This window comes from Nycticebus coucang, chromosome 5, assembly GCF_027406575.1.
Source record: "Nycticebus coucang isolate mNycCou1 chromosome 5, mNycCou1.pri, whole genome shotgun sequence".
NCBI classification, from domain to species: Eukaryota; Metazoa; Chordata; class Mammalia; order Primates; family Lorisidae; genus Nycticebus; species Nycticebus coucang.
This window is the reverse complement of record NC_069784.1, coordinates 77122566-77137476: the sequence shown is the minus strand read 5'-3', so window position 1 is coordinate 77137476 and position 14911 is coordinate 77122566. Positions and strand designations below refer to the sequence as shown.

Here is a 14911-nt window from a genome sequence, read left to right as displayed (position 1 = left end):
TCCATACTTCCTTCCAGAAAGGTTGTACTAGTTTGCAGTCCCACCAGCAGTGTAAAAGTGTTCCCTTCTCTCCACATCCACGCCAGCATCTGCAGTTTTGAGATTTTGTGATGTGGGCCATTCTCACTGGGGATAGATGATATCTCAGGGTTGTTTTGATTTGCATTTCTCTAATATATAGAGATGATGAACATTTTTTCATGTGTTTGTTAGCCATTCGTCTGCCGTCTTTAGAGAAAGTTCTATTCATGTCTCTTGCCCATTGATATAAGGGATTGTTGGCTTTTTTCATGTGGATTAATTTGAGTTCTCTATAGATCCTAGTTATGAAGCTTTTGTCTGATTGAAAATATGCAAATATCCTTTCCCATTGTGTGGGTTGTCTCTTTGCTTTGGTTATTGTCTCCTTAGCTGTCCAGAAGCTTTTCAGTTTAATGAAGTCCCATTTGTTTATTTTTGTTGTTGTTGCAATTGCCATGGCAGTCTTCTTCATGAAGTCTTTCCCCAGGCCAATATCTTCCAGTGTTTTTCCTATGCTTTCTTGGAGGATTTTTATTGTTTCATGCCTTAAATTTAAGTCCTTTATCCATCTTGAATCAATTTTTGTGAGTGGGGAAAGGTGTGGGTCCAGTTTCAGTCTTTTACATGTAGACATCCAGTTCTCCCAACACCATTTATTGAATAGGGAGTCTTTCCCCCAAGGTATGTTCTTGTTAGGTTTATCAAAGATTAGGTGGTTGTAAGATGTTAGTTTCATTTCTTGGTTTTCCATTCGATTCCAAGTGTCTATGTCTGTTTCTGTGCCAGTACCATGCTGTCTTGAGCACTATGGCTTTATAGTACAGACTAAAATCTGGTATGCTGATGCCCCCAGCTTTATTTTTATTACAGAGAACTGCCTTAGCTATACGGGGTTTTTTCCAGTTCCATACAAAACGCAGAATCATTTTTTCCAAATCTTGAAAGTATGATGTTGGTATTTTGATAGGAATGGCATTGAATAGGTAGATTGCTTTGGGAAGTATGGACATTTTAACAATGTTGATTCTTCCCATCCATGAGCATGGTATGTTCTTCCATTTGTTAATATCCTCTGCTATTTCCTTTCTGAGGATTTCATAGTTTTCTTTATACAGGTCCTTCACCTCCTTCGTTAGGTATATTCCTAGGTATTTCATTTTCTTTGAAACTATGGTGAAGGGAGTTGTGTCCTTAATTAGCTTCTCATCTTGACTGTTATTGGCGTACACAAAGGCTACTGACTTGTGGACATTGATTTTATATCCTGAAACATTACTGTATTTTTTGATGACTTCTACGAGTCTTGTGGTTGAGTCTTTTGGGTTCTCTAAGTATAAGATCATGTCGTCAGCAAAGAGGGAGAGTTTGACCTCCTCTGCTCCCATTTGGATTCCCTTTATTTCCTTGTCTTGCCTAATTGTATTGGCTAGAACTTCCAGCACTATGTTGAATAGTAAAGGTGACAGAGGACAACCTTGTCTGGTTCCAGTTCTAAGAGGAAAAGCTTTCAGTTTTACTCCATTCAGTAAAATATTGGCTGTGGCTTTGTCATAGATAGCTTCAATCAGTTTTAGAAATGTGCCACCTATGCCTATACTCTTCAGAGTTCTAATTAGAAAAGGATGCTGGATTTTATCAAATGCTTTTTCTTCATCTATTGAGAGGATCATGTGATCTTTATTTTTGCCTCTGTTAATATGGTGGATAACGTTTATAGACTCGCGTATGTTAAACCAGCCTTGCATCCCTGGGATGAAGCCAACTTGATCATGATGAATGACTTTTTTGATGATAAGCTGTAATCTATTGGCTAGGATTTTGTTGAGAATTTTTGCGTCTATGTTCATGAGTGAGATTGGTCTGAAATTCTCCTTTTTGTTTGGGTCTTTTCCTGGTTTTGGTATCAGGGTGATGTTTGCTTCATAGAATGTGTTGGGGAAGATTCCTTCTTTCTCAATTTTTTGGAATAATTTCTGCAGTACAGGAATAAGCTCTTCCTTGAAGGTTTGATAGAATTCTGGAGTGAAGCCATCTGGACCAGGGCATTTTTTGGTTGGAAGCTTTTTTATTGTTTCTTTGATCTCAGTGCTTGAAATTGGTCTGTTCAGGAGCTCTATTTCTTCCTGGCTGAGTCTAGCGAGAGGGTGTGATTCCAAATATTGATCCATTTCCTTCACATTGTCAAATTTCTGGGCATAGAGTTTCTGGTAGTATTCAGAGATGATCTCTTGTGTCTCTGTGGGATCAGTTGTTATTTCCCCTTTATCATTTCTGATTGAGGTTACTAGAGATTTTACTTTTCTATTCCTGGTTAGTCTGGCCAATGGTTTATCTATTTTATATATTTTTTCAAAAAACCAACTCCTTGTTTCATTAATTTTCTGAATGATTCTTTTGTTTTCAATTTCATTGATCTCTGATTTGATTTTGGATATTTCTTTTCTTCTACTGAGTTTAGGCTTAGATTGTTCTTCTTTTTCCAATTCCATAAGATCTCTTGTGAGATTGTTGATGTGCTCTCTTTCAGTTTTTCGAATGTAGGCATCTAAAGCGATGAATTTTCCTCTCAAAACTGCTTTTGCAGTATCCCACAGGTTTTGGTAGCTTGTGTCTTCATTGTTGTTATGCTCAAGGAAGTTAATGATTTCCTGTTTTATTTCTTCCTTCACCCATCTGTTATTCAACAGAAGATTGTTTAGTTTCCATGCCTTTGGGTGGGGTCGAGCATTTTTGTTAGAGTTGAGTTCCACCTTTAGTGCTTTATGGTCTGAGAAGATACAAGGTAAAATTTCAATTCTTTTGATTCTGTTGATATTTGTTTTGTGTCCCAGGATATGATCAATTTTGGAGAATGTTCCATGGGGTGATGAGAAGAATGTATATTCTTTATCTTTGGGATGGAGTGTTCTACATGCGTCTATCAAGCACATTTGTTCTAGAGTCTCATTTAAGTCTCTTATATCCTTGTTTAATTTCTGTTTAGAGGATCTGTCCAGCTCTGTAAGAGGAGTGTTAAAGTCCCCTGTTATGATGGTATTATCAGATATCATATTGCTCAGACTGAGTAAGGTCTGCTTCAAGAATCTGGGAGCATTTAAATTGGGTGCATAAATATTTAGAATTGAAATGTCTTCTTGTTGTAGTTTTCCCTTGACCAATATAAAGTGACCATCTTTGTCTTTTTTGACTTTAGTTGCTTTAAATCCACATGTGTCTGAAAATAAGATTGCAACTCCTCTTTTCTTCTGAATTCCATTTGCCTGAAAAATTGTCTTCCAACCCTTGACTCGGAGCTTTAATTTGTCTTTTGAAGCCAGGTGTGTTTCTTGCAGACAGCAAATGGATGGCTTGTGTTTTTTAATCCAGTCAACCAATCTATGTCTCTTCAGTGGGGAATTCAAGCCATTAACATTTATTGAGATAATTGACAAGTGTGGTAGTGTTCTATTCGTCTTATTTTGTGAGAGTCCATTGCTTAGTTTTATCTTTTGCATCAGTGTGGAGGTTAGGTTCTGTCCTTTAATTTTTGAGTTCTTAGTTTGCTGCTGATCCATTGTGGTGGTCAGTGTGCAGAACAGGTTGAAGTATTTCCTGTAGAGCTGGTCTTGTTGTGGCAAATTTCCTCAATGTTTGTATATCCGTAAATGATTTGATTTCTCCGTCAATTTTGAAGCTTAGCTTAGCAGGGTACAGAATTCTGGGCTGAGAATTGTTCTGTTTAAGTAGATTAAAGGTAGATGACCATTGTCTTCTTGCTTGGAAAGTTTCATTAGAGAAGTCTGCGGTCAATCTGATGGATTTGCCCCTGTAGGTCAACTGGCGCTTACTCCTGGCAGCTTGCAGAATCTTTTCTTTTGTCTTGACTTTGGACAGGTTCATCACAATGTGTCTTGGAGAAGCTCAGTTAGAGTTGAGGCGACCTGGGGTCCGATATCCCTCTGAAAGCAGTGTGTCAGAATCTTTGGTGATATTTGGGAAATTTTCTTTTATAATATTCTCTAGTATGGCTTCCATTCCTCTGGGGCATTCTTCTTCCCCTTCTGGAATTCCTATAACTCGTATGTTGGAACGCTTCATAAAGTCCCATAATTCTGACAGTGAACGTTCTGCTTTCTCTCTCTTCTTTTCTGCCTCTTTTACTATCTGAGTTATCTCAAAAACTTTGTCTTCTACCTCTGAAATTCTTTCTTCTGCATGGTCTAACCTGTTGCTGATACTTTCCATTGCATCTTTAAGTTCCCTGATTGACTGTTTCATTTCCTTCAGCTCTGCTATATCCTTTTTATATTCTTCATATCGTTCATCTCTGATTTGATTCTGTTTTTGAATTTCCTTTTGGTTATTTTCCACTTTATTAACAGTTTCCTTCATTGTTTCCATCATTTCCTTCATTGTTTTCAACATGTGTATTCTAAATTCCCTTTCTGTCATTCCTAACATTTCTGTATAGGTGGAATCCTCTGCAGTAGCTACCTCATGGTCCCTTGGCGGGGTAGTTCTGGACTGGTTCTTCATGTTGCCTGGAGTTTTCTGCTGATTCTTCCTCATGGGTGATTTCTTTTATCTGTTTACTTGCCCTAATTTTCCTTTCAATTCCTCTTGCTCTTTAAGTTCTTGTGCCTGTGGACTAAGGGTTACAGGACCAGAAGGGTGAGAAGGTTTAAGAGCAAAAAAGCAATGAAAGAAATGAGGACCAAGTGATAAGAAAAAAAAAAAAAATGAAAAAAAAGAAAAATAGAGAAAGGAGAGTGGTTGGGTGAAAGGAATATTGACAAAAAGAAGAGAGGCACAGAAAGAGGGAGACAGAGCAATATAGGTGTACAGTAGGGTACTTTGATACAACCTTAAAAAAAAAAAACACCTTCTGGGGGTGCCCAGTGGGGTGGTTCCCTTGAGGTCAGCAGCTCTTTGCTAACCTGATCAGACACAGTACCCCACCTCCACCAAGTAGAGAGGAAAGACAAAAATGCTATAAATCAAACCAAAACAAGCAAACAGAAAACTTTACGGGATAAAATTGGCTGGAAAAACCAAATAATAGTGGTAGAAACACTAACAAAAATGAAGTTCTGATTATTGAAATAGGCAGCAATGGGAAATTATAATTAAACTAGAAAAATTGAGAAAGAAAAAGGATGTGTATGGAAAAGGTTGAACTTAAAAAACAAAACAACAATCTAGAACATCAAAATAAACAAAAAAAACAACCAAACCAAAAAAAAAACCAAACAAACAAACAAAAAAAAACACACACGCAACCAAAAACAAAGCAGTATGTATATGGAATTGAATATTGTCTGGGCAACACGTGGTCTTCTGGGGTATGAGATGTTAATCACAGTTCTGATACGACTGGAGGCTGCTAGTTTCTCGAACCCCAGCAGGTAGACACCCTAAATCTCTCTTCAGCCCACTTAAAAGGCACTTTGAACTTGTTCACTTACTGAGCAGAAGCTTTCTCAGGGAAGTGCTTGTTGCTGGATCACTGCTGAAGTGGCCATCCACTTACCCTGTGTGTCAAAACTGGTCTCCCTCTGCCCCGGAGGGTTAGGGCTGCAAGGCGGCTCAGACCCCGCCCTTAGGCTACTTGGTCGCTGGGTTACCAGCTCCCACCCAATTCCAGCTCTGCGACCCTGTGGGCGGAGCTTGCCAGGGCAGATCGCTCACAATGTCTGCCTGTGACCCAGAGCCAAACTCTATTAGCTCCGTCTGGCTCAGCGGCTCAGACTGGGGCCCTAGACAAAGGCCAAAGTTCTCCGCACTCCCGCTCAGGCTCTTCCCAAGGCAGTTCAGCTGAGTGCCAAGTCCAAAGACACCAAAACAGTTCACAGGTAAGGCCTTTCTGGTTTGCAGTCTCGCTGCTACTGAACTTACAGTTGCGGGCGGGTTTAGGCGGATTGAACACACGCGACCACTTGCCGGTTTTCCACTGTTTTAGTCCTCCTCTTGGGGTCCAGAAGTCTGTTGCTGACTCCCTGTATCCTCTCAGGGGTGATGATAGGCAGATCCCACCAGCCAGAGATGCCTGGAGTCCTATATCCCCAGACTCACGGTGCCCAGATGCAAGGAAGCTGTTACTCGGCTGCCATCTTGCTCCCCCACCATATCCTTTCTATATGCCTCATATCTTTCATCCATTTTTTGGTTTTGTTTTTTTCAATTTTTCATTAATTCCCTTTATTGGATTTTCCATCTATAAATTAAATTCCCTTTTTGTCATTCCCATTACTTCTTTATAGGTAGAATCCTTTGCAGTAGCTGCCTCATGGTCCTTTGTTGGCGGGGGGGGGGGGGGGGGGGAGGGGGCGGGAGGGGTGCTGAGTTTTATTTTTCATGTTGCCAGAATTTTTCTGTTGGTTGTTTCTCTTGTATGCTTTCTTGCTCACTTCCTTCCCTTCCTTTTTCTTTCTCACTGCCTCATTCACTTTAAATTACCTTATCTCAGAGCTTAGGTATTAAAGTGACCTTTTGGTATAAAGCCAAAAGGAAGATAAAGGCAAAGAGAAAAAAGGAAGAAAGAAGAGAAAAGGGGCCAAAAAAAAAAAAAGAAGAAGAAGGGGTGAAAGAAGAAAAGGAAGGTGACTGGTGAAAGTGTTGTTCAACGGGATGCTATGGCCACACCTACAACTCTGGGACTTAAGAGGCCAGGTTGGGCCAGTCCCTCAAAGTCAGGAGCTCCTTACCTTCCAGGGCAAAAAAAAAAAGCAAGACCCTACCTCCACCAAATATAGAAATAAAAAAAAATTAAAATTCAGCAATATGTCACAGTGGAGACTGCCACCTTTAAACTACTTAAACAAGACATTACTGTCTTTCCAAAGGCCAAAAGTAGGAGAACATCCTAGACCATGAGCTTGTGATTCCCTGCTCCTTGAGCCAGACCAATGCCATGATCCAAGAGCCAGACCAATGCCGTAACCTCCCAGCCCTCAGAGTAAAAAAAAAATAAAAATAGATAAAATTAAAGATGCAATTATATAAGATAAAAAAAAAAATAGGGACAATAACTTAGTTGTTGTATAAGAAATTTATTTGGGAATGATAAGAAAAGTAGAAAAATCTTTGCCAAGAGAGAGAAAAAGGAGAGAAATAGAAAGAAGGAATAAAAGGGACTGAAAACTCATAACAAAAATGCAGGATCTCTTGATATTGAAGAAAGCAAAAATGAAAAAATAAAAATAGTTGTTGTATAAGAAATTTATTTGGGAATGATGAGAAAAGTAAAAAAATCTTTGCCGAGAGAGAAAAAGGAGAGAAATAAAAAGAAAGAAGGAATAAAAGGGGCTGAAGACTCGTAACAAAAATGCAGGATCTCTTGGTATTGAAGAAAGTAAAAATGAAAAAATAAAAATACAACCAAACAGCAGAAAAGAAATCCCAAACACATACACATATATATAGATGTTATATAGATATCTATATGTATATATAGATATAATATCTCCCCCCCCTTGATATTATATATCGAGATATACTGCCTGGATGCCAAGTGGTCCTGTGGCTTAGGAGCCAGAGAACATATGCTGTTTTGCTGTGAAAAATTAGGGCCAGAAGCCACTCTAGTTCCAGAGGAGTAGATCAAGTCCTGTCTTCCTGTGTTAGTTGACCTCAATCAGGGCCTGGTTGCTTCATCAGCATTCAGTCCCTGTGGGATTGAGGTCTTAAAGCTCTCATCAGATTTCTCAGGAGGCACATCATATAGTACCCCTGACAGCAATTCCCAGGACCTGCTCAAGCCCAGCAGGTACCAGAACAAGCTGTGCACTAGGACCCTGCAGACTATTTCTCCCAAATGTCCTTCCCCTATGGCAGCACCCAGCCAGCATCTAAGCTGATGGAGATCCACCCCACTTGTTATTCAATCCCAGCTCTTGGACACTGTTTGAGTACATCCACTCATTAAGCTCTCCAAAGCTGCTCAAAATCAAAATAACTTCAAGAGAGCCCTTTCCTGTTCCCAGTCCTCTGGGTGGTCTGGCCTACTGATCCCAATGCATCCCCCAAGCACTCACTTTCTGTGCTGCTTTTCCTTAGCTCCAGATCTCCTCATTGGCTCCCACAGTCCCCCACTGCTTCACTGTGTCCCAGGAGTGATGTTCCTGGGTAGGTTCCCCCAGCCAGAGTTTTCTTTCCCCTGCCTTGCTGCAAGTGGCTCATAGGGAGATGTTTCTACTCTGCCATCTTGCTTCTCCCCCCACTTTTAGTAGTTTTGAAATACGCAAAACATTCATAACTATAGTCACCTTGGTGTGTAATAGATCACCAGAACTTATTTGTCCTAATTAAAACTTTGTACCCTTTGACCAACATATCCCCTTTCCCACACCAGCTCCCCAATATCCAAGCCTCCAGTAGCCAACATTCTACTCTCTACTTTAATGAATTTCACTTATTTAGATTCCACATATAAGTGAGATTATACAATATTTGTCCTTCTCTACCTATCTTATTTCACATAATATAATGTTCTCTAGTTTCATCCATGTTGCTGCAAACGCAGAATTTCCTCCTTTGGTAAGGTTAAATAGTATTACATTGAGTTTACATACCACATTTTTAAAATTCCATTTATTGATGGACACTTAGTTATTTCATACCTTGGCTATTGTGAGTAATGCTTCAGTGAATATGAGAGAGCATACATCTCTTCAACACATTGATTTCACCAAAACTAGAAGCAAAGACAGTCACAGGAATTCAGAAAATTGGTAAATTTATCTTATTTTCATATGCAATAAAAGTTTTCAAAAGGCTAAAAATCATGCCTCTGATGAAGGACTTGTATTATGCTTAGTTTTGATTTTTCCTTAATATTATCATCTAGTGATATAAATTGAGATTTGACTGTTCTTGGGCACGAAGGGTGTATATGTGTTCTTATCTGCCCGCATGTATGTTTAACAAAGTGACTGAGGTTTATTAACAATTAAAAAGAAAGACCTTTATTAAAATAGTCACATGTAGCTAAATAAATATGGCCTGATTCTCTAACTCCTGTCAGTTAATCATACTACTATAAAGCCCCCACTGTACCACACCAAAATTAAAGGTTACATGGACAAAGATTTCAACCACTGTTGCTGAGTGGGTCACTATTTATCTACTTATATTCCTTTGTATTAAAATATTAATAATATATATCCACATAGCAATAAATAATTACATATAAATATGTATGTAGACATATATATACCTACATAAGCTTGTTCAAATGTATATAAACACATGTACTGCTTTCATAAAATTTAATATATTCCAAATTGAGTTCTGGATTCAATTTGTATGTTCAGTTTTATTCCGTTTTTCCCCTGAGAAAGCTTTTAAATATTTCTGGAGCAAAAATGTTGCAGTAGTTTCAGCTGTCCCTGAAACCACTTCCATTATTTGTGTCATTATTACTGCTGCATAATCTGAACATAAAAAAACATGGTGCTGTAACAAATGACTTCCCACTACTGACAGTTATAGCAGCAGTGTTTCAATACTGATGAAAAATTTCCCAGAAAGATATCTGGCCAGGTTTACATAAACCAAACAGGAAATGGCTGCCACTATTCACATTAAATCCAAATGGTTTGATGTAACTTAGTCTGTGTTTTACATTTCTATAAAATCTCTTTCATTCTCAGCTGGTGAAATTTCATCAACATTAAGGTTAGGAAGAGAGAACTTGAGGTTTTTTGTGTAGTATTCTTGTCTGTCCTTTGATCTTTTAAAGATAATTTTTGAAAAGTTGCTTTACTTTTTGATTGTTTAAATTTTATGAACTTTGTACATTTTTATGATAGGGAGAGGTTTGTTTTGACTCTTTCCCAGTGGACTGCTAATAGTAGTTAGCTTGTCTACCCCATGTGCTAGATGCTGTCAGTATCAAACTGCCTTTGACTTTCACACCTCTCAGGGGACTAGTAATTGTTGTGTTCAAACAGCCTGTAATTGTGATCCCGCTGGCTTTCTCAGTACGCTTCTGGCTATTAGAATCATTAAACAACTCAGCACCTGTTAACAGCATTGTAAATATTCAACCCTGCTTGTGTGCAGGTTGAGTCCAATATAGAGAAATCTTACAGAGCTCAGTCTCATAAATTAGAGCTTCTGACAAGTCAATTACTGTGAAACTGGGTTTCTCTGTGAAATAAATGAAATAGCATGCTGACAAAAAAGGTAGGCTGCCTGTTTATGGAAAGGAGAAGATAATAACTTGATGATTCAATGCAGTGAGCAGGAAACTACATTTTATCCTTTATCCATAATTAAACACTTGTATAATATTTCTGTTAAATAACTGGTAAATTATAAATTTTGTACTGTGGAGAGTACAATATGAAAACAGACCTCTTAGCTGTTGCACGCTTCTCAAGTTGGTTAAATAATTGCTGAAATGAATGATAAGTAATGTTAAAAGCTAAATGCTTACAGTTGTTCAAACTAGAAATTATGAAGTCACTGAAAAGTTCCCTTGCAAAAGTGAAGGCTATATCATGCTACTAATACAAGTTATGTATATCTGAAGTCCATTCTTTCTTTATTCACAGAAAAAAAATGTCAGAATATATTAATTTCAAAATTTTTTATGACCTAAAAATAATTCCATCTGCTTTTCTTATTTTATATCTAATTATATCTAAATGAGATATAACAATATATTACTTTTATAGTAATTTATACTATTATTTATATATTACTTTTATAGTAATTTGACAGTATTTTAAGTGACCTTAGAACTTTAGTTCAAATTAGCACAGAATAATATTTGGTGAAAAGCAGTGAAATTCAGTTACTGGAATTGAATTTTATATTTCTTCTCTTATGCAAGTCAATAAAAATTTTAGCAAAAACATCTGAAAAAACTACATTAAGAATAAATCACAATGAAAGTTTTTATGGTTTTTGCCAAAAGGTATTAATTTTTAGCAAGCATTTTATCAAAGTTATTAAATAATTTGCTATAATCCCAGAAACATGATTTTAGATGATTTTTTTTTGCTATTTGGCAACTTATTTTAAAGGTTTATTTACTCTGACTATATTTTATCTGGATGAAAGCCACAAATTAGTCTAAAAAAAGTCCCAGTGGACTTAAATAAACAAACTTTAGAAGAGATATTAGCCCATTGAAATATATCTTGTAAATGCAGTGAGAGAAGTAAATTAAATATTAAAACTAATCTATAATTCTTAGGGGAACGTTTTTTATCAGTATTCGTTTTTAAATATCACTTGTAAGTGTGGCAAATTTATTTATTAAAACATAAAATGATAAATTTGACATTCCAGTTATATTTAGAGGATAATGGCTTGTGGTAATTAGTAGCAGCATGAGTTGTTTTCAAATGATGTAATAAAATTATACTGTAAAATGGAATTTTTAGTTTTTGTACTTAAAAATTTCTTCTTTGTATACTTTTAATTGCATGAATATTTTGTTCCATGATCAAGACAGAATTAGTAAAAAACTGAAAAATAAAAACAAATAGTTTGTTGCGCTACAAATGGTACTACTCTACAAGTAGTACCTTTTTTACTAGTGTTTTCAATTTAGAGAGAACTTCCTCAACCATGTATTGATCCAGAGAGATGAAAATAGTATTAGAAAATTCATTGGCTTAGCAAGCCGAGGGATGTGAAACATGGAGTAAGCTCTTATATCTCAGAACATTTTGATTTATGAGTTTCATTTTGATTTATGAGTTTTGATTTATGAGTTTCATTTCTTGGAAAACAATGAAAAAGAAAAATATTTTTAATAATTTGGAGTGTCTTTGGATATTTGTCTCTTTTAGGGGGCTTTGAATGTCCAGAGTTTTTATTTTCACCTCTAAAGTAGAAGACATTATTCTAATTAAATACTCCTGCTTAGTCATTTTCCAGAATAAATAAAATATTTTCTAATGGTTAATAATTATGGTTTCCTCTTCTATATATATGCCCTGTTGGATATAAATGTAAGCATTTTATTTAAAATAATGGCAGTATTGGGTTCAGTACTTATCTCTTTATTGATAAATATTGCTTTATTTTGGTCTATGAAAATTTTTCCAAGAAAATCAATAATTTCTATACAGACAAGAATCAAAATAAACTATTGCTTTTTAGTGAAAAGTCGTTTTCCCAAATAAATTCCAGTAGTCTGTTCTTAATCTGTGTTCAGTGAAAACGCTAATATTTGGGTGTACCTATCCATTTGCACTAACTTTTCTCTCTAATGAAAATATACCTTGACACGACTTAAGTCTTATTTGTGTAATTTTAAATGACTTTTGTAATTTATTGACCCCATGTATTTCCCTTTTGGCGGAAAAAAATCACAAAAATCATCATCTCGACAGTATTCTCCATCACTCTCAGGCCCCTCCCACTTGAGATTGTTGGCCTCATTTTCCCAGAGACCAATACTCCCTTCCTAGTGCTGTGCAGGTGTGAAACTTTCCTGGTGAGGTTTTGGTGATGAGAACCTGTTCCCTAAGACCACTTTCCACTCCCCTTCTTTGATTAGCATGGGAAAAAGAGGTTAAGAGCTGTAAATTCTCCATGCTGACTAGCATGCAGGGTTCACCTGGTAGGAATTAAGAAAACTGCCATGAGTGTGGGTGCCACTCCTCACCCTTTGGATCTAATCCCAGGCACAGATTCCTAGTGAACATAGCATTTGACAAGAACCTCTCAGAGTTCCAGGAGGAGAATTCAGGTGAATTGCATTTCCTTAGGCTTTTTACTTGGGAAATGTAAGGAGCTGGACCTGTGTGTTTTCAGCTCGTTTAGAATGCTTTATTTTTAGCTTGGTGGTTTCCCTTCCAGTCATTAGGATGACATTTATTCTTAAGCACAGAGGAACAATAATGGACTAAATTTCCTAAAAGAACTCATCTACCACCCTATAGCTCTGTGAGTTTTGTGAAGTTACTAAGGATAGGTTTTATAATAAAAAAAGGGATTATGTAAACGTGTGTGTGGTGTGTGTGTGTGTGTGTGTGTGTGTGTGTGTATGAGAGAGAGAGAGAATCATTTTGATAGAATATATCTTTGAACAATAACCTTGCTTGTTTTCTAGCTACTACAATTTGGGTGATGTAAGCCATGATTCTGTGAACAAGTTTCTGTCCCATCTGATTGAGAAGTCCCTGATTGAATTGGAACTTTCCTACTGTATTGAAATTGGAGAGGTATGACTTCATCATACACATTCTAATGGAAAAGATTGCCCAGCTTTGTAACAGTAGGGCTTTTGCTGCTAATAATAAAATTTTTAACCAAATTGTTTCAGTAGCATCGTATGGTTTAAATTTTTAATTTTAATAAATTAATTGTATATCCATTTCCTTTGTACTTTTTATTTATGTCATTTTCTCTTTCTTTGAAACAGGATAATCGGAGCATCGAAACTCTAACATATGGCCGAATTGCCTCCTATTACTACTTGAAGCACCAAACAGTCAAAATGTTCAAGGACCGTTTGAAACCTGAATGCGGCACTGAAGAACTGCTTTCAGTTCTGAGTGTGAGTTTTATGATGTTATTGCATTGTTTTGAATGTAAGGAGACTATCTTTTGTATATTTCCTACCTAGTCTTTTAATTTAAGTCTTTAATGTTTGCCATCCAGTTCTTGAAATTTAACAAAAATTTTTTGTGAAGTTTTTCCATCTTTCAAACAAAGTCACTATAAAGCAACCTAGCTGGACTAAGTTCCCCATAGATAAGGTGACAAATTTGGATCCTTCTGAGAATGAGATGGGGCACTATTTTTTTTTTTTATTTCAGGTTAATATGAGGGTACTAACAATTAGGTTACATTATTTGCATTTGTTAGGTAAATTCCCTGTTGTAGTTGTCCCCCTCACCAAGAGGTGTACCAGGTACCCTTACATGGTGCCCCATTAGGTGAGAACACCCCAAGCCCCTTCCCTCCTCACTTCTCTTCCATGCCGTCTTCCAACTTCAGTTTAATTGTGTTTTTCTCGTGTGGGTATGTATTTGTTTGTCTGCTGGCTTCATCTCGGTATTGAGTGCATTGACTACTTGCTTTTCCGTTCTTATGATATTTTACTAAGGAGTATGTTCTCCACCTCCATCCAAGTTAATATAAAAAATGTAAAATCTCCATCTTATTTTATGGCTAAAGAATATTCCATGGTGCATGTATATATATCACAGTTTAGTAATCCATGTGTGTGTTGATGGGCACTTGGGTGGATTCAATGTCTTGGCGATTGTAAGTTGAGCTGTGAAGATGGCATACTATTAATCACTATTAATACTTAGGCCAGGATGGTGGGCATACATTGGGCTGTCCTGAACAAGCCAGGTGATCACCCTGCCCAAACATACATAACCTCTTCGAATTATGATCAAAAGCTTTTGTTATTGTTGCTTTTGTTTGGTTCTTGTTGAATACTTACCCTGATGTTACTAAAGGGTTTTTTTTTTTTATATAAGCATCCAAATGATTAAGTTCTCTTAGAATTAATGGCATGAGAGCTGTTTATCCCCCACTCCCACATACACTCTTAACAAAAACAATAGATGTGTCACTTGTAAGGAAAAAAAAAAAACTATCCTGTTTTTATTTCACCTTTTCTTGCCAGGAAGCTGAGAATTAAATTTAATATCAAATTGAAATTACTATTAGAAATATCTTCACCTTTCTAAGTATTATATCTTTCTGGCTTTTTAAATTCTGCTTTATTGATTTGTAAGTATACAATTTACCACAACACTTTGTTGACTCACTAGTCAGGATATACATATATCCCGATTGTTATCTTATCCCTCAGATACTTTGGTGCTTTTTGTTTGTTTGTTTGTTTTTTGGTTTTTTTGTTTTTGTTTTTTTTTGGCTGGGACTGGGTTTGAACCCACCACCTCCGGAATATGGGACCAGCGCCCTACTC

The 14911-nt window shown here is 36.7% G+C and overlaps 1 protein-coding gene across 2 annotated transcripts in view; it reads left to right on the top strand.

Moving 5' to 3' along the window:
* Nucleotides 1-14911, top strand: part of ASCC3 (activating signal cointegrator 1 complex subunit 3) — a 402050-nt gene that overhangs the window by 293978 nt on the left and 93161 nt on the right. For both annotated transcript variants that reach the window (XM_053590400.1, XM_053590401.1), the window contains exons 35-36: nucleotides 13073-13184; nucleotides 13385-13519. In XM_053590400.1, coding sequence (XP_053446375.1) covers nucleotides 13073-13184; nucleotides 13385-13519 — 247 coding nt within the window. The remainder of the gene's footprint in view (nucleotides 1-13072; nucleotides 13185-13384; nucleotides 13520-14911) is intronic.